This window comes from Canis lupus, chromosome 3, assembly GCF_003254725.2.
Source record: "Canis lupus dingo isolate Sandy chromosome 3, ASM325472v2, whole genome shotgun sequence".
NCBI classification, from domain to species: Eukaryota; Metazoa; Chordata; class Mammalia; order Carnivora; family Canidae; genus Canis; species Canis lupus.
The window spans coordinates 72,748,545-72,767,903 of NC_064245.1; the positions used below are offsets into that span (position 1 = coordinate 72,748,545).

Sequence of the window (19,359 nt, forward strand, 5' to 3'; positions counted from 1 at the left end):
GCAGGCTCCATGCAGAGAGCCCGACATGGGACTCGATCCTGGGTTTCCAAGATCAGGCCCTGGGCCAAAGGCGGCGCTAAACTGCTGAGCCACCCGGGCAGCCCTATACTTACATTTTTTAGTAACTTGACTAAAATAAGCATATTTTTCCAAAGAAAAAGTTTTAACCTAAAGCTTTTATGATTAGCTTCCATTTGTTAAGTATTTGCTATGTATTTGGCCATTTGCTGTAATAAATCAGTGTCCTCAAAATAAGGTAGTATTATTTCTCAGTTCATTGATAAGGAAGCAGTCTCAAAACCAAAAATCATATCTGTTTATACTTATAGTACCATATTGCAACATAGCCTGATTTTTATTGACCAGGTAATACTCCACTTTGTGGTGTTTAGGTGTACTTGAAGAAGTAATTCTATAATGTTGGACAATTAAATGTTTTTTAAAATTTTTATTTAAATTCTAGTTAACATTGGTTAGTATCGGTTCCAGGAGTAGAATTTAGTGTTTCATCACTTATATACAACACCCGGTGCTCATCATGATAAGTGCCCTCAACACCCAACACACCCATCTCCCTCATCAACCCTAGTTTGTTTTTATTGTTAAATGTCTCTTACTGTATGTTTCCTTCTCTTCCTTTTTCTTTCCCATTTCGCCTTCCGTATATTCATCTTTTGTTTCTTAAATTCCACATGTGAGTGAAGTCATATGGTATGACTGACTTATTAGCCTAATAAAGGTAATAATAATTAACCTCTAGCTCCATCCACATTGTTACAAATGCCAAGATGTTATTTATTTATTTGGTGACTGAGTATATGTATATCATGGAACATATATATGTATCACTTCTTTATCCATTCATCATTCAACGGACATTTGGGCTCTCTCCATAATTAGACTATTGTTGATAATACTGCTATAAACATCAGGGTTCATGTGCCCTTTAGAATCTGTATTTTTGTAATTAAATGGTTTTTAACTTATTAATCTATTTATGAATATAACATGATGCTTTTGATGAACTGCTTCTTTGTTATAAATTTCTAGTAATGGAATTACTGATTCAGTAAGTTGATTACCAGAGATTAATTTAAATGTCTTTGCCCATGATTTTTGTTAATTATTTGCTTTTTTCTATTAGTGACTTGTCATTTGTCAATTTAACAACTTCCATCTATTTATTGTTTTTCCTAAGATTGTAAATGATTTTTTTATATATAGAAATCAATATTAAATTCTATTTCCAGTATGTGTTGATTCATTTCAATTTTGTTGGTTTTCAGTAGAGTTACAAATGGAGTTTGGGCAGAGTTCTGGGGAGATAAACTGAAAGTAAGCTCAGCTGTCAAATAGGGAAAAAGTTGAAAAGTCACAAAATAACGTTTTCCTCCAGGAACATATTTGTGTCTGATGTTTAGATGCTGTATGTATCCTGCCATGATGCAATTAGGATATAGTTACTAATCTAGTATGGTTTCTAATTTAGATTTTCTTGTTTTTATAGTGCACTGGTAAAACTGATGAATAAATCAATAGAAGGGACAGCAGATGATGAAGAGGAGGGTGTAAGTCCAGATACAGCTATTCGTTCGGGACTTGAACTTCTTAAGGTACTTTTGAGATAATTTTGTCTCCATGCATTTCCACAGTTTTAATTTGAACTCCCTTGAGGATATGCAAGAAAAAAAAAAGGATATGCAAGAGTAGGACTTAATTTCATTGGGAACTATTTGAAAGATTAAACATTTGTGGCAGAAATAATATTTTATAAAAATGTATTTTTTTACATTATAATAATGTAATTGTTTCACATTTTAAAATAATAATGTTTGGGGGGTTTGCTGTTTCATTCATCATTTGCATGCCTGTATTTTAACAACATGTGCTTTGTAACAGTATGTTTTAAAGGATCTAGTCTTACCTTTCATCTGGAGTAGTACGATCACTCACAGAAATTTTATGACAGCATCTGTCTGATCAGAGAATCTTTAAACAATTGCTAATCATATTTATATTCTTATGCCAAAGAATTCAGAGAATAGAGCAATTAGTAAGACTGGGTCAGACAAGACTTTGTGGACAAGATATGATTTAGTCTAAGGGAAGTGCTGCATCATCAAAGAAAATCATTCTTGGCATATATTAGGAATTGTTGGGAATCTAGCCTGACTAGAGAAAAAGATTGCTTTGGGGAGTAATGGGAGACAAGGTTTGTATTAGATTGTGGAATGCTATTGGAGCAGAAAGGTATTATCAGGGTCTTTCATTCGGGCTTTTAATATGATAACAGCACTTGACAGAGTAAAGAGGAGAGGAAATTGAAGGCAAAGAAATATTTAGATGATTACAATATATAAACTGAAGGAGAAGAAACTAACCAATGCAGTGGACATGATATAGAAAAGAGTGATGGGATTGTATTGGAATGGTCTTAAATATAATGTTGTGGGAAGAATTGATATGATGCTTAATGAGAAATATTTTAAGTATATTTTTAATAATGAGATTATATTTTTAAGTAGTTTTTAAGAGTGAAATGAAATCATCTTTAAGAAACATCTTTAATGGGTTGATTCAGGTTTTCAGATTTGATTCTCCATTTTCTTTCTGTAAGTAATTAAAACTTTTATAAGGTATTATATTATCAACTTATTAGTAACATGTCAATATGTTTTCTAAATATTATGGACAAGAACCTCACCAAATGAGACAGTCTCTTTACTTTATAACCCAGTAAATAAATGCTAATTGAATTGTTGATGAAGACTAAATACTGCACCCCCTGCCCCCGACTTCTCTACTTTTAGCCCTTACTCCTGATACTATGCTAACTAAATTTTTTCCACTTCTTGGAAAGTAAACTTTGTAGACATGTTGTGTCTAAATTGCTGTAAATGTCTTAGTACTGGGACTTATGTAGGAATAAATAAGGGAATAATTATTTATGTTTGTAATCATGATAAAAGTTCACAATTATGGCTTGTTTATAGGTGTAACAAGTGAACTTTTTGTGATGGATTCCACTTAAAATACCCCTTATGGAGTATCTTTTTGCCAGCGAAATAAAGCTCTGTGTTAATATTTTGTTCACATCACAATACCACAATCCATAAGAATGGAGTCACATTTTCTGCATTCCCAGTATCAGAATAGATAAGGTGAAGAAGAAAATAAGGCAAGGGCTATAAATCAGCTCTCTTAAAAAATCTGCACAATATTTTTGCTAATGTATCATTAAATGTAATAAGTTGCAAAGGAGGCTATGAAGTAAAATCTTCATTCCGTATGCTAGCATATACAGCCCAATATTTTGAATTGTATTCATATTAGAAAGTAATTCTCTTCTTTTAATGGATTAAAACCATTGTCTATACTTCTAAAGCTGTATCTATTCCTCTAGGTTCTGTCTTTCACACATCCTACCTCGTTCCACTCTGCAGAGACATATGAGTCCCTGTTACAGTGCCTCAGAATGGAAGATGACAAGGTAGCAGAAGCTGCTATACAAATTTTTAGAAATACAGGCCACAAAATAGAAACAGACCTACCCCAGATACGATCGTGAGTATATTTTTTCTCATGGTAAACACAAAAGTGTTTTAAGAGTGGGAGCCATACAGTCATTTTTCCCTTTCATGGAGGAAGATAGAAGAGAGGAAAGAGAACTTTTACTCAGAAGCTACTTTTCTGGTTGCAACTGGGTGACTCAATCAGTAGAGCAATTCTTGATCTCAAGGTCATGACTTTTAAGTTCCACATTGGGCGTGGAGCTTACTTTTTAAAAAAAAGCTACTTTTCTGTATTCTTTGTTTCATCTTTTCTCTGATTTGTGCTCCTCCTCTACCATTAGAGGAACAAACAGAAGAAGAAATTAGGCAAAAGAACAAACTGAAATTTTGTCTATAACAGGATTATTTTTAAATACTAATAATCAAGAGTTTTCACAGAACTTCGAATTTGTGGTTAATAACATCTTCCTTATCTATGAATGTTCGTTTTTTTTTCCTCCCGCTTATGTAAATTCAATAGCTGCTACCTTCATGTCTCATCAAAGAATGGGATAATCAAGTAGTGTGTTTTAATCGTGTATCTTATTAGTTGCTTGGTTGTTTGCAGTGGTGCTTTTATAATTTTAATCTCTCCCTCAAGATTACCTTTCCCCTTTCATCATAAGAATGAAATACATTTTTATACTTTTACTTTGGCATCTTAAAGAGGTTGCCTTAGGATCAAACTTGTGCTGAGAGTTTATATTTAGACAAAAGATGTGGGAGATGTCTTTTGGAGGAAAATCACATTGCTGATAGCTGTTGAATCAGATGTTCAGGGTATATGCAAATAGTTCTGGATATATCCAAATCAAACCAGTTTTTCTTCACAGGGTAATAATAGGACAAGAAGACTCCTGACTTCTAAAGTTTTTATTAAATTTGTGAGCTAACAGTTTAATTTGAGAAAAATAAGTCAATATTTATTGTACATTCTCTTCATTCTCAGAACTGTACTGGCTAACATAAAAGAATTACCACAGTCAGTCCCTGTTTTCAAAGAGTTTATAGCCTAGAGATGATAATCTTTATATTTGTACATTGAAAAAAATAATTGGCATAGCAGGATAAAGTTTCTGGTGAGTTTTTCAAGGTAGAAAAACCTTTTTTAAGGTAAAGGATTTATTCTTAAAGGAATTCCATCCCAAATGAAATAGTGGTAAGATGGGAATAGATAGAATAGTTAACTTTGGAGACAAGGAATAAAACCTCTTGTTCTTAAGACTAATGAAGAAAGGAAGGAGAGAATCATTTAAGAGCAGAGAAGCATGATAGTGCAGGCTTCAACAATCCTGATGGCATCTTTGGATTATAGCACACTAGACTAACCAAGGAAAAAGGTTAAAGTTGTTATGTGTCATCATTTCATTAGGCTAAGAATGAATAATATGTTTAACAACAATTTGATTAATAATATGTCTTCCTTTGTTACTTGTGTTATTTATAAGAACTGTTACTCATAAATGAGTCTGTGGGAAAAAAAAAAAAAAGAGTTAAACAGTGCTCAGTTAGGGAGACTAGTTGGGCATGGAAATCCCTACCTTACCATTCTAAACCTGCATACAAAGAAATGTGGAATACTCATAAAAGTCAAATTAGATTTATACTGACTAACATATGTTCCAGTTTTTTTGGTTGAGGTGCATGACCTAGGATCTGGGGTATTGCTCTTAATATCTAGCCTCCTGTTTTCATAAGAGGACCCTTTGTCACCATTGTATTTGATGCCAATGACCTAATAATCTAGAAAATAGGACCACTACAGTAAATGTATGACAAGTATCTTTTCTTAAATTTTCTTGCTTTAGATTTTCTTTTGATTAAAAAAATACATATATGTTCATTGTAAAAAGCTTAAACTTTAGGAAATGTAAAGGAGAAAAAGAGTCACTATTAACACTTCAGTATTTTTTAGGAGTATTTTATCTGCTTGATGTGTATACCTGTTCTTTTATAGGTTGATACACACATGCTGTTTTCTTGATACAGTGTTTTCCCATATCAGCATTTAATACTTTAATGTGTATATTCATATTGCCCTATGGAAAGATTGTTTTACTTTGATCTTCAGTGTCAATATGGAGGTTAAGTGCATGAATTTTGGAACAGAAGTACACCTCTTCACACCCCAACTCCACCAAATCCTAACTCTATTAACTTAAGTTTAAATAAATAATATTTTTGTGCTTTAGTTTTCTTATCTGTTTAATATAATAGTCCTCTTTGGGTGATTATGAGGATTAATTGAATTAATCCATGTAAAAACACTTAAAATGGTGCTTGGCACAAGCTCTCAATAATCATTCAATGCTTTTATTACTCCTCTACCAATATATGTATGTCTGTATCCTTGCATACTGTGTTCCACTGGTATCATTTCAGTTTTTTAATAAAACTCGACCTTTTACTACTTTTTTCCATGACTGCTGTAAAATAACTGAATGGGATTGTGGAAGTAAAGCGGAAAATTAGGAGTTTGTACTTAGAAGGTGAATATAAAAATAGCATGTGGCAAGTTTTAGACTATAAATTAAGGATGGCTTGTTTATTTCTCCATGTTCGTGAGGTGGCTCCTAAACAAAAATTGTCTCCTGGAATAGGCCTTTTCTCGAGACATTGTGTTTCTTGGATTATAGTTGGGGACAGATAAGGAGCTTTAAATCTTTCTATAGATGAAGTAATTTTTAAGAGTCTGCTCAGAGTGCCTGGCTGGCTCAGCTGATGGAGCATGCGAGTCTTAATCTCAGGGTCAGGAATTTGAGTTCCACGTTGGGTGTAGATTACTTAAATAAATAAACTTAAAAAAAAAATAAGAGAGGCTTCTCTATTAGCATACATCCAAACAGTTATGGGAAAGGAAGAAGGAGAAACCAAAAGAACTACTTGTGGTGTATGGTTTTTTTTTTTTTTTTTTTTTAACTATGATATTATTTTTTACAGGACCTTAATTCCCATTTTACATCAGAAAGCAAAGAGAGGTACTCCACATCAAGCAAAACAGGCTGTTCACTGTATACATGCCATATTCACAAATAAAGAAGTCCAGCTTGCACAGATTTTTGAGGTATATATAATATATAGGATGTGTTTGTGTTGATCTTTATTTTTATGCTGTGTGGTTTGACCAAGATAGAAGGTAGTTTTTTTTTTAAGCTATTTAATCTCACCCTAGTCTATAAATTCTATGAGAGTAGGGATTCTCTCTCTTTTTTTTTAAGTACTGTATTCTCAGCCTCTAGATCACATTATGTGTTCAAGTACTACATATAGAAATATTTTGTGTGTTTGTGTTAGAATATTTTACTTAATTGTAGCTTTATTGGCTCAGTGGGTCCACATAACCTCAGAGAGTATAAGTAGGTAACTTTAAACTACCCAGTTTAAAGTACCTGACAACCCTACCTGAAAATTAGTCTTGTTTGTCTTTTCTTATGTATAATCCTTGGCCTGATTCCACTACTAGAAAGGTACTAGGAGTAAGTAAGATCAATTAGTACTCTTATGTGTTATTATAAATTGGATATAGTATCAACAGAACCCAGTGAATGCTTATTTATGGTCCATGGTCATTTAAAATGTCCCTACAGGATAAGAAATCCAATAATAAAACAAGCCTATTAATGTAGGCTTTTAATGCTAATTTGATGATACAGAAATGTTCTTGTTTTTACTTCTGCCTTTTATATGTTCTTTATTTTTTTCCCCTTTCTGGATTCAATCTTCCTGAATTTCAGTAGTTGAACTAAGAATCAAGCATCTAATATGGCTGAAGTTACTTTTGATCATATCATTAGAACAGATTTGTTTGAGCACAATAAATTTAAGAATGTCAGGAACATTTACTGTTTCCATAGAATGTCTAGATTTTTATAAAACAAAACTGGTAATTTTGACTATTTTATTTTTATAGCCACTCAGTAGGAGTCTGAATGCTGATGTACCAGAACAACTTATTACTCCGTTAGTTTCATTGGGCCACATTTCTATGTTAGCCCCAGATCAATTTGCTTCCCCAATGAAATCCGTAGTAGCAAATTTTATTGTGAAAGATCTGCTAATGAATGACAGGGTAAGTTTATAATTTAATTAAATTTAGAATAATGAGGCTAAAACTGTATATCTTTATTACAGAAACATTTCTGCTTCTCTTCTTTTCCTTTTCAATTATTATGTTTTCATTCCTTATTTATTTATTTAAATTTCCAAATGACATTCTAACTTCATGTAGCTATTACAAGAACTTAACATTTAAGAAAATAAAAATGAGAACATGAGATGGATGAATCATGAAGTAAAAAATATAAGTCGAATGCTATTATCCTAACATTTGAAGGACAATTTACTGGAATGCTAGAATTTTATTTTATCAGATGTTGTTAAAAATATAAATGGATTTTTAACTAATGTTTTGAAATATAATGACATTGCACTTTTGGCATGAGGCCCATATTCTATTTTAGTTATTGAAGTGTGTGGGTTGGTGGGTATGGGCACGTGTGTGTGCGCGCATGCTAATTTATTAGCCCTGGGTTGGAGCCTGGAAATTTATAGCTTGAAAAGGCTCCCCAAGTGATTCCTGAAATACACTTCTGATTAAGAATCACTGCTTTACCAAATAGATGTAATGAAGTTTATGGCCTACTTGGTCAAGGAGTGGATGACATTCAATGCAGTGCTAATTTGTCCAGCTTACCTATTCCTTCCACATGATCCAATAGTCTTGAAGCCTTCGATATCCAAACTTAGAAAGACATTTGCCAGTGCATTCCATTCTCTTTAACTTCCCCGATTTGGATGTAATAGACAAGAATGGAAGAGCATGGCTTAACATTTTCGCTGTTCTTTGCACTGTTGATAGATGTGAATAGCAACAAACGTGAAATTTAAGACACCTCTTAGATACCTAGATTGTAGTTTAAGGTGGCTCTTTTTTGTTGTTTATGTGGTAAAATTTTATATATAATATAAACTTTTGGCATTTTTGCCATTTTAAAGTGTACAATTCACTTACATTAATACACCAGCATTCCTATATTTGTTGTTGGGTTGGTGTTTTTGTTTTGTTTTGTTTTGTTTTTTAAAAAACAAGTTTAATACCGTGTATTCCTACTGTATACCCAGGAAAACCAAACAGCTCTCCAAAATGACCCAAACCACCACCTAAAATATGTACCCACATTGTTGTGAAACTGTCACCACCATTTTCTCAAAACCTTTTTTTTTTTTTTTTCCTCAAAACATTTCAATCTCAGACAGAGACTCTGTATTCATTAACCAGTAATCCCCATGGTCTCCTTCCCACAGCCTCTGGTAACCTCTGTTGTACTTCTGACTTTGAATTTGCCTCTTCTAGATGCCTCTTATCATACAATATTTGTCCTTTTGTGCCTGGCATATTTCACTTAGCATCATGACTTCAAAGTTCATTTGTATTATGTATCAGAAGTTCATTTTATGCAAAATAATGTATGTATAGCCTACATTTTGTTTATTCATCTGTTGATGGACAGTTGGGTTTCTTCCCACCTTTTGATTTTTGTAAATAATGCTGATCTGAACATTTGTGACCTTGTTTTCAGATCTTTTTGGTATATACTAAGGAATGGAATTGCTGAGTCACTTGGTCATTCTTTGTTAAACTTTTTGAGGGACCACCACACTATCTTCCACAGTGACTGTACCATTTTGTGTTCCCACTATCAAGGCACAAGTCTTCCAATTTCTTCACGTCTTTGCCAATGCTTACTCTTTTCTGTGTTTTTGATAATGGCCTTTCTAGTGGATGTGAAGTAGTATCTTGTGGTTAGGGTTTGTGTTTCTTTCCCTAATGACTAACAATGTAGAAGGTTGTTTTTGTTTTTGTTTTCCCATGTGCTTTTATGCATTTGTGTATCTTCTTTGGACATTTAAAGTCCTTTGCATGCTTTTAATTGTGTTGTTTATTGTTGCTGAGTTGTAAGAATTTTTTGTATATTCTGAGTATTAAACCCTTGTCAGATATTTGTCAAATCAAAGATCATGAAGATTTTCCCCTGTATCATCTTCTTAGGATTTTAATAGTTTTAGCTCTTAAATTAATAGATCTTTGATCTATAGCTCTATACTGAGTTAATTTTTATGTGTTAGAAGTTCATCCTTTTTTTTTTTTTTTCGCTTGTGGATATCCAGTTTTTCCAGTACCATTTGTTGAAGTAATTGGTCTTAATCTTGTTAAAAATCAATTGGCCATATATGTGAGGGTTTTCTGGGTTCTCTGTTTCATTCCATTGGTCTATATGGCCATATATGTCAGTACCATCCATTTTGTCTTAATTACTATAAATTTGTAGTAAGTTTTGAAATCAGGAAGATCAAGTCCTCCAACTTTGTTCTTCTTTTTCAAGTTCTGGTGACTTTCCTCTAGGTTTCCTAGAGCACTGCATTGTTCGGCATGAAAAACTTAATGAAGGAAACCTTAAAATTGCTTTTGTTTTTAAGAGTTAAATATATTCAATTGTCTATAGTCAACAGGTGAGAAGAATGGAAAATTATGGTCTCCAGATGAAGAGGTTTCCCCCGAAGTACTAGCAAAGGTAAATTTGTATAGGCCTTGATAACTTTTGTGTTGCATGAAGTACTTATTTTTAAATCAAAAGTTATGTTTCTCAAAGAAATTGTAGTCCTCTTTGAGTTGTTTACATATAGATACATGTCAGCATCTTCTGTAGAACTTCCTGCTTGCTAAATTTCAGTGAGGCTGTTTTACACAGAAATTTGTGGAATGTTGATGCTCAGAAGCATCTCAGATCTAACCTCACTACAACTCTCTACAAAAATAGGAATATTAACTTGGCAAAACAGATGCTTGTCATCAAATTGGTAACTTTAGATACATACAAAATTACTTCAGTAAAGGTAATTTTTAAAGTGTAATATTGGGATTGAAGCAAGACTCATTTGTTATCATCTTCATTGATAATGTTTTTCACCCTTTGTAGCTTCCTAGTCGTGTTCCATCAATTCCTTTTTCCTTTTTATGATAAATATCATAAATAGTACCTAGATCCTTTAGCTAGTTCTTTCATGTGTATTGGTAGCATTCTTTTGAGTATAAACTTCCAAGTAATTATGACCACAAATAATTATGCAATCTCCTAGTTTTTAAATCAGGATAGTCAGATAGAATCAGACTTAATGATTTCTTCAAGATAGTTCTTGCAGTACTTATAAAAAAATTAACATCTATCTAAATAGCTCATTTTAATCACTATACTAGGTATAGTTTAAAAAGTTATTTTTAAACAATGTATTTTCAAATAATTTGAAAATCTTGGACAAGTGTGAAAAGCCTGGGTTCACAAGCCAGAGTTTAGGCAAATTATCCATCGTAGTAATGTGTCTCGTTGCCTTATCTATTGGAAATAAAAACATTTGCCTTGTAAGCTTGCTTGGGACATCAAATAAGTTAATGTACAGTTCTGGGAAAAGTGCATATTATAGATTAAACAGAATAAATATTCTTACTGTTATCGTTATCCTACAGACATGTTTAATAAAACATGTCTACCAGCAATTAAGCAACCTCACTAATCTAATTGACATAAATTAATCTTCCATCTAATTGGAATTTTAAGTTCCTTTCTTTTTTTAGCATGTTAATATTTTATAGGTACAGGCAATTAAACTTCTGGTAAGGTGGCTGTTGGGTATGAAAAACAACCAGTCTAAATCTGCCAATTCAACTCTTCGATTATTATCAGCGATGTTGGTTAGTGAGGGTGACCTGACAGAGCAAAAGAGGATCAGGTGAGATCTTTCTTCCTTTCCAATTTTTACAGCTCAAAATGTTGGTAGAACTTACATAGGAACTATTTACCTAATTAATATTGAATGTTGTACCATATGCTTCAGGATCAGAATTTTTTTTTTAATATTTTATTTAAATTCAGTTTGCCAACACTCAGGATCAGATCTAATATACTCACTTGGGGTTTTCATCTCAATGATGGAATGTTTGTTTTCACTTTTAAAGACCAGATTTTTCTAGTAAATGTTTAGTTGTAATCATTATATGTTACAGTTGGCTTCAAAATTTAGTTTACTTAAGCAAATATCTGTTGAAATACTACTCTTTTCAAAACACCATGAAAAGCATTGCAGTGAAAACAAATAAGATTCAGTTCCTACCTTTTGCCCTGTAGTATAGTGATTGAATAAGTGGAGTGACTTGGTACTATGAAAGGAATACAAGCTTCAGTGGAGGGGTTTAAAGGAGGAAAAGTTACAGCCTTTCTGGTGGTTTGCAAAAGATTAAAACAGAGTTCTGTGAATGAGAAAAACAAATTGTTTCCATTTCTACACATTTTCACTGTTTTGGAAATCACCATTTCTTCTTTCTATTCATTTTAAGATGAAAATAAAAACAACAAAAAAATAAAATAAAATAAAAACAAATTTTTCATGATCGTATTTGTTTCAAATTCTTGACTTAAGGGTCCAGGAGTACCAACAGATAAAACTAAAGAATTCTACTTGTGATGTGTTCCTCCTTTAAAATGTGTTATTACAGGTTACATTTAACATAAATTTAAATTTATGCATTCATTATTTATTGAGCACTGTCATCCTAGGTACTGCTGTGCTTTTTTTAAAGGTATAAAATCTCTCCTTCCAAGAATATGCATTCAGTGAGGAGATTTGGAAATGAGCAAATTATAGTAGAGATGCTGAATGCTTTGATACACTGAAGAAAACCATGGAAAATTATCTTAATCATAGAATAAGCCAAGGGTAGTTTTTGTAGGAACAGATTAGAAGATTAGAGCTGAGTTAGGGATAATGAGAAGTTTTATATTTGGGGAAACTATGGCAAAGGCTTAATAATGAGCTCTTAGAAATCAGTGATAAATAGGATCCCCAATAGAGATAGAGACTATAAATTATCAGTTTACCTTTTAAAAAATGTTTAGCATCACTAAATACATTAAATACAGCTTAAACTTAGCAATACCTCCTGCCTCTCAAATCAGCAAAAATATTTATTAAAGTAATCACTTTTTTCTTTCATGGGTTCAGAGTAATGGGTCTCCTCATTACTCCTTTGAACATAAATTGGCACAATCTTGGCTGGATAGTTTGGCATTTTGTCTAGATCCTTATAAATGTTACCATTTTGACTATTTTTATACTCCTGAAATAAAGGAATCTTACGAATACATATATACAGACATGTTCTTTTCATCATTGTTTATCATCATAGAAAATAGGCAAATGGTTAATTGTGGAACACACATAAATCATGAAATAATTAGGCAAGTCTTAATTAGGTATTACATATCCCATGGTTTAACTTGGGCTCTAGAATCAGAAACTTCTACAACTCTACACTCCCATTTACTAGCTGTGTGAACTTATATAAACCACTTTTCTAAGCCTCAATTTCCTCATCCTACAGAGTGAAAATTAAATGAGAAAAAGCCTGTGACAGTTTCACACACTGACTAGCACAGACTTAAGCACCCAGATGGTAGTTACTTTTTTTTTTAAATTCCTGAATTATTTGTCTCAGAAGCCATTTGAAGTTCCCTCAAGAATATCAATGTTCACTTTGATAATCCTATTGTCCAAGAGTGCCATGTTTTCTCCTCTTGTATGCTAATGATGGACTCCGACAGCTTTCCACATTTCCTGAAGTCTTCAAAATGTCATAACCATAGTATGTTTCACATAAAAGTTGAAATAAAACTGTCCTTTCATCCCATTCATTGTCACATTTTACCATTTAGGTAATAAACTACTGGGCATACTGGGCTGGGCTGGGAATGCTGGACTTCCTTTTTTTTTTTTTTTTTGCTACAAAGTCTGCCCCAGAGACTAGTAGCCCAGATAGATACTGGCTCTCATTCCCATATTCTTTCCTTTTAGATATTTTTTGATACCTCCCCTTCTGTAGTGTAAATCAACTCCTAATTGCTAGCCCCTCTATTTCATCAGATGTGTAGGCTTAGGCTAGATTTCTGGGTGTGTGTGTGTGTGTGTGTGTGTGTGTGTGTATGTGTATGCATATGCATGTGTATGTACATGCATTTAAAAACTGTAGGAAATATGGGTGATTTAATCAAGTTTTCTGCAATGAATGTGTATTCCTCTTAAAATGAGGAATACCGTTCCTGATGTAAATGGTTCTTACTGACATTGGAATTAGTGTTAAGTTGTGATCCTAAGCAGAGCTGCTTGGCTGTGGTAGAGGATCTACACTAGAACATAACTAAAAATGAAGATAAATAAATTTGTCGTTAGTCACAATGATTTGAACCTTTTTCCTTGTGTTGAGTTCAAGGACTCAAAGTAGTTTTCCCAGATATTTGTACATTATATCAATTTAAGCATAAATTATGCTAAAGACATTAACACTCAAAAAGGGATCAAAACATTGTTGTGAATGATAATGGTTATAGGAAATGTTTATTTCTTTTTTGTTTGTTTATAGTAAATCTGATATGTCTCGCTTGCGATTAGCTGCTGGTAGTGCCATAATGAAGCTTGCTCAGGAACCTTGTTACCATGAAATTATAACTCCAGAACAGTTTCAGCTCTGTGCACTTGTTATTAACGTAAGTACTCCTCTTATTTTTGTCAATCACTTGGCCTTCAAAGTTAAATACATTTACTTTCTGTGGATACAGATCCATTTGCTGTGTGCACAAAAGGAATTGCTATTACAACTATTCTAAGTATCTTCTAAGTATTGTTTTTTATTCTCCAGTATAATTACCATTATTTTTTAAATGAAGACATTTGAAACAAACTGCTCTTTAAAGTTTGCCAGTTTTTTTCTTAACTAGGTTATTTTGTCATGATTTTAAAAGTACTAACATTTTTATTTAAGTATTTATGGTTTTGTGCTGCTGTAGGATGAGTGCTACCAAGTAAGGCAGATATTTGCCCAGAAGTTGCATAAAGCTCTCGTGAAGTTACTGCTGCCATTGGAATATATGGCGATCTTTGCCTTGTGTGCCAAAGATCCTGTGAAGGAGAGAAGAGCACATGCACGACAGTGTTTACTAAAAAATATCAGTATACGCAGGGAGTACATTAAACAGAACCCCATGGCTACTGGTAAGTAATTTTGAAAGTTCCCAGCGTGCCAGTGTATCTTGTCAGTATATCAATTTGTAGGTGGGGTTTATTTCATATATTTCCACTGTAGTGTATTTATAATAACACCATAATTTTTGTAGAATGCTATTCCTGTAGTTGTGATATACTTAATGTCTAAAATCCTGGTTTCTCAGTCCTATTTATAGTGTAAAAACACTGTTTAGGGAAATTGCATTTTTCTTAGGGAATCAGCAGTGTGGCTTGATTTAAATACTTTGCTTGGGTGTCAGAGAATAAAGAAGTATTTTCCCAGCTTTACCGAGGTCCCACTGTATAATCTCAAATTATCCTTTTGGCTTTAATAGCTTTCAACACTGACATGTATTTCAGTATCATCTGGATGGCATGTTGCCTCTAATTTTAAATAATTGAGGAAAAAGATGGAAACTGAAGTAGAATGCAAACTAGAGAGGGATTTTATAACAGCTGTTATTATTATTGTTAATAATAATGTTTTCACTTTAGAGAAATTACTATCACTGTTGCCTGAATATGTAGTTCCATACATGATTCACCTGCTAGCCCATGATCCAGATTTTACAAGATCACAAGATGTTGATCAGCTTCGTGATATTAAAGAGTAAGTCGTATTGATTTTCAAGAATTTTAAAAATTATTTTTACTTATTGAAAAGATGATAATTTTTTGTATTACTATTCCCATTAGAATAAAAACTCCTTTGTAGTGTTATTTATTATAAGTTTCATCTTACAAAATTTTTCTCATCTGACAAGTTCTTTTTGATTCTTTTGTTTCCTGTTTGCAATTAGCTGAGTCTTTGAAATACGTTGGTTTGGTTATTTTAGTTTTTATATTATTTTTACTATTTGCATTAAGATGGTTTTAAGTTACCTCATTTCAATAATTTAGAAAGCCACGTAGTAAAATTTTTCTCCTTGAAACTGAACTTTCAAACTCAAGAGATAATGCCTTAAAAATATACATGTACAAAAATATATATACATATTCTGTGGCAAGATTACGGTAATACTAAATTAAGTTTGTTAACACCAGTCACAGATTTGTATCTAGTGGAAAGACGGCAAGTAAACAATAATTAAAAAACACTGTTGAAGAAGTGTTATTTATGTCAAATAGGACTTTACATGATAGAGTGAAAGAGTGAGAGGCAGCCTAAGTTTGCCTACAAATGACCTCCAAGAAACTTTTTTTTTTTTTTACGGAAAAACAAGAATTGATTTATTTTCCTTTTAAATCCCACACCACAACATTTTACTGAAGTGAAGTGATTTTAATCTACAGATACAAAGACTAAGTGATACTCAGAATATTTTTTACAAGTTTAATTTTAAAATAGATTTGAATTCACAACAGGTCCTACAGTGATTTCAATAAATCAGGCACTCCAGAACACAATGTGGAAGTGTAACAATTATGTGATGACTTTTTTTTTTTTTTTTGCGATGATTTCTTAATAGTCCAAGGGTATAAAGACCTTTGAAAGAAATTAGTTTTTCTACAGTATTAACTCCTAAAAGCTATTCTCCTTTATAGATGACAACATTATTGTCAGTTTCATATACTTCTACTTTATAAAGAACTCCCAGAGGAAGAAATTTCTGGAGGTTTTCCCAGATATATATAGCTACATTTTCTGTCGTGCTTACAGCATCTGCAAAGCATGGCACATCCAGATCCAGATTCTAATGATCAAGGGCCTTCATAATTGTCTCCTCCATGTACTCTTTGAGGTCGGTCAAATTCATAACCATTCCTGTAATTTGATCAGTCTTTATAATTGTGCCCATAGTCATTTGGATTGTTTAATTTCCCAAATGTTTTCAGGTTTTCTTCATTACTCAGAGATTTGCTGAGTAATGGGTTGCACTGAGGAAGACAAGGTGGGACAGTTGTGCCCGGCAGTGACCGCATTGATTGCCTTGCCTCCAACCTTCAAGAAACTTTAAACCAATATTTACTTTCTCTTCTGTTACTATGATTTTGCTTTGTACTCTTAAATTGTAAGCTTCAACTTGTATTTAAAAGTATTAAGATTTTTGTATGTGTGACCTTATTCCTGATCTTATTTAAGGATATAATCAACATTTATCTCTGCCTCCTGCAGCTTTCATTACTGAAAACATGTCAATATCTTTTTTTTTTTAAGATTTTATTTATTTATTCATGAGAGACACAGAGAGAAAGAGGCAGAGACACAGGCAGAGGGAGAAGCAGGGCTCCATGCAGGGAACCTGATGCGGGACTCAATCCAGGGTCTCCAGGATCACGCCCTGGGCCTAAGGCAGACGCGCAATCGCTGAGCCACCCAGGTGTCCCAAAATGTGTCAATATCTTAATTGAAAGAGATGTTATATCTTGTCCAACATTACTGTTAAGCACTAGGTCATGCTCCTTACATTTTGAAGTCTTGTCATTTCATTGTTACTTCCAATACATCATTCTAGTAGTATTGTCTATTCCAAATGCTTGAAAGTAAGTCTGCATTTTTATTTTATCTTTTATTTTTTTTAAAAGATTTTATTTATTTATTCATGATAGACATAGAGAGAGAGAGAGACTCAGAGACACAGGCAGAGGGAGAATCAGGCTCCATGCTGGGAGTCTGATGCGGGACTCGATCCCGGGACTTCAGGATTGCGCTCTGGGCCAAAGGCAGGCACTAAACTGCTGAGCCACCCAGGGATCCCCAAGTCTGCTTTTTTTTTTTTTCTTTAAGATTTATTTATTTATTTATGATAGAGACAGACAGACAGACAGGAGGAGGGAGAAGCAGGCTCCATGCCGGGAGCCCGACGTGGGACTCAATCCTGGGACTCCAGGATCGCGCCCTGGGCCAAAGGCAGGCACTAAACCACTGAGCCACCCAGGGATCCCCAAGTCTGCATTTTTAAAAATAATTTTCTTTAAGGTTTTTAGTTGATCTGTATTTTAGGAAGCCACATAATTAGGTTCTAGTCCCAGCTGTGTAATTAAATACTTCTCTGGCCCTCAATTGTACCTATAAAATGCAGGAGATAAAATAGTTAATTCCCATAATGTCTTCCAGTTCTTCATGTTTATTTTGTAAATATTTACATTTGTATTTACAAATTTTTTTCATTAAAAAACTTTAGTTGGGGGTTTCCCAGAAAGCACTTCCATAAAATGAAAACATGATGTTTGTGTTTGCCTAGAACACAAAGACTATGTTAGAGGACATTTCAGCATATTTCAGGTTCAAGCAGTCATGGAAGTAGGATTAAAATTAAGAGAGATAACTGTTGTGAAAAGAATATTGACGTACAAGAAGTCATTGGAGTTAGAATTGAAATCACTGGCAGATATTTTTTTCTGTCTAGCGAGCAACATTTTTAAGTATCTTTAAACAGTTATTTTTAAGTTACCATGTAATTTGAAGTATTAAATAATATTTTTTCAGACTGGTTTTTAACATTGTGGAAGTTATTAACTTACTATTGTGTCACTATTTGCTTTGGCTCTTCAGAGTCTTTTACATAAATTTTTAGAATTATTTCTTCAAGTTCTGTGAAAAATGCAGAATTTTTTTTTTTAAGATTTTATTTATTTATTCATGAGAGACAGAGTGAGAGAGGCAGAGAGAGAAACAGGCTCCATGCAGGGAGCCTGATGTGGGACTCCAGGATCACACCCTGGGCCAAAGGCAGGTGCTAAACCACTGAGCCACCCAGGTGTCCCCTGAAAAATGCAGAATTGATAAGGATTGCATTGAATCTACACATTGCTTTGAAATAGTATGGAGGGATCCCTGGGTGGCGCAGCGGTTTAGCGCCTGCCTTTGGTCCAGGGCGTGATCCTGGAGACCCAGGATCGAATCCCACGTCGGGCTCCCGGTGCATGGAGCCTGCTTCTCCCTCTGCCTCTGTCTCTGTCTCTCTCTCTCTCTCTGTGACTATCATAAATAAATAAATAAAAAAAATTAAAAAAAAAAAAATGAAATAGTATGGATATTTTAACAATATTCTTCCCACCCATGAACATAGAATATCTTTCCATTTTTGCATTTTTCAATATCTTTCATTAATGTCTTACAGTTTTCAATATATAAATCTTTCATCTTCTTGACTATATTCCTAGATGTTAGGAATTCTGGGTGTACGTATAAATGGGAATATTTTCTTAATTTCTATTCTGATAATTATTAGTGTAAAAAATACAACATATTTTTGTGTATTTTGTATTCTGCAACTTTATTGAATTTAATAGTTCTAACAGTTTTTTTTATGAAGTCTTGAGTATTTTTTGTATGTAATATCTCATCTGCAAATAATGACAGTTTTACTTCTTTCCAATTTGGATGCCTTTTTTTTTCTTGCCTAATTGTTCTGGCTGAGATTTCTAATACTCTGTTGAATAAAAGTGATAAAGTGGTAAAGAGTTGAAAAAACAGACATTCTTGTCTTACTCCTGATCTTAAAGGAAAAGCTTTCAGATCTTTACCATTGAGTATGTTATATGTGCTCTTTATTATCTTGATGTATGTTCCCTCTATACCCACTTTGTTGAGAGTTTTTATCATAAAATGATACTGAATTTTGTCATTTACTTTTTCTGCATCTATTGAGATCATTGTATAATTTTTACCCTTCATTTTGTTAATGTGGTATATACTACATTGATTCATTTGTGGATGCTGAACTATCCTTGAATCTCTGTAATTAATCCCACT

The 19,359-nt window shown here is 33.2% G+C and overlaps 1 protein-coding gene across 3 annotated transcripts in view; it reads left to right on the forward strand.

The window, feature by feature from the left end:
• The window catches only part of PDS5A (PDS5 cohesin associated factor A), a 150,882-nt gene that overhangs the window by 101,166 nt on the left and 30,357 nt on the right, over nt 1-19,359 (forward strand). For all 3 annotated transcript variants that reach the window (XM_049108667.1, XM_049108666.1, XM_035714458.2), the window contains exons 18-26: nt 1,508-1,613; nt 3,404-3,564; nt 6,492-6,615; nt 7,462-7,620; nt 10,055-10,123; nt 11,200-11,336; nt 14,020-14,143; nt 14,444-14,648; nt 15,156-15,270. In XM_049108667.1, the coding sequence (XP_048964624.1) occupies nt 1,508-1,613; nt 3,404-3,564; nt 6,492-6,615; nt 7,462-7,620; nt 10,055-10,123; nt 11,200-11,336; nt 14,020-14,143; nt 14,444-14,648; nt 15,156-15,270 (1,200 nt within the window). The remainder of the gene's footprint in view (nt 1-1,507; nt 1,614-3,403; nt 3,565-6,491; nt 6,616-7,461; nt 7,621-10,054; nt 10,124-11,199; nt 11,337-14,019; nt 14,144-14,443; nt 14,649-15,155; nt 15,271-19,359) is intronic.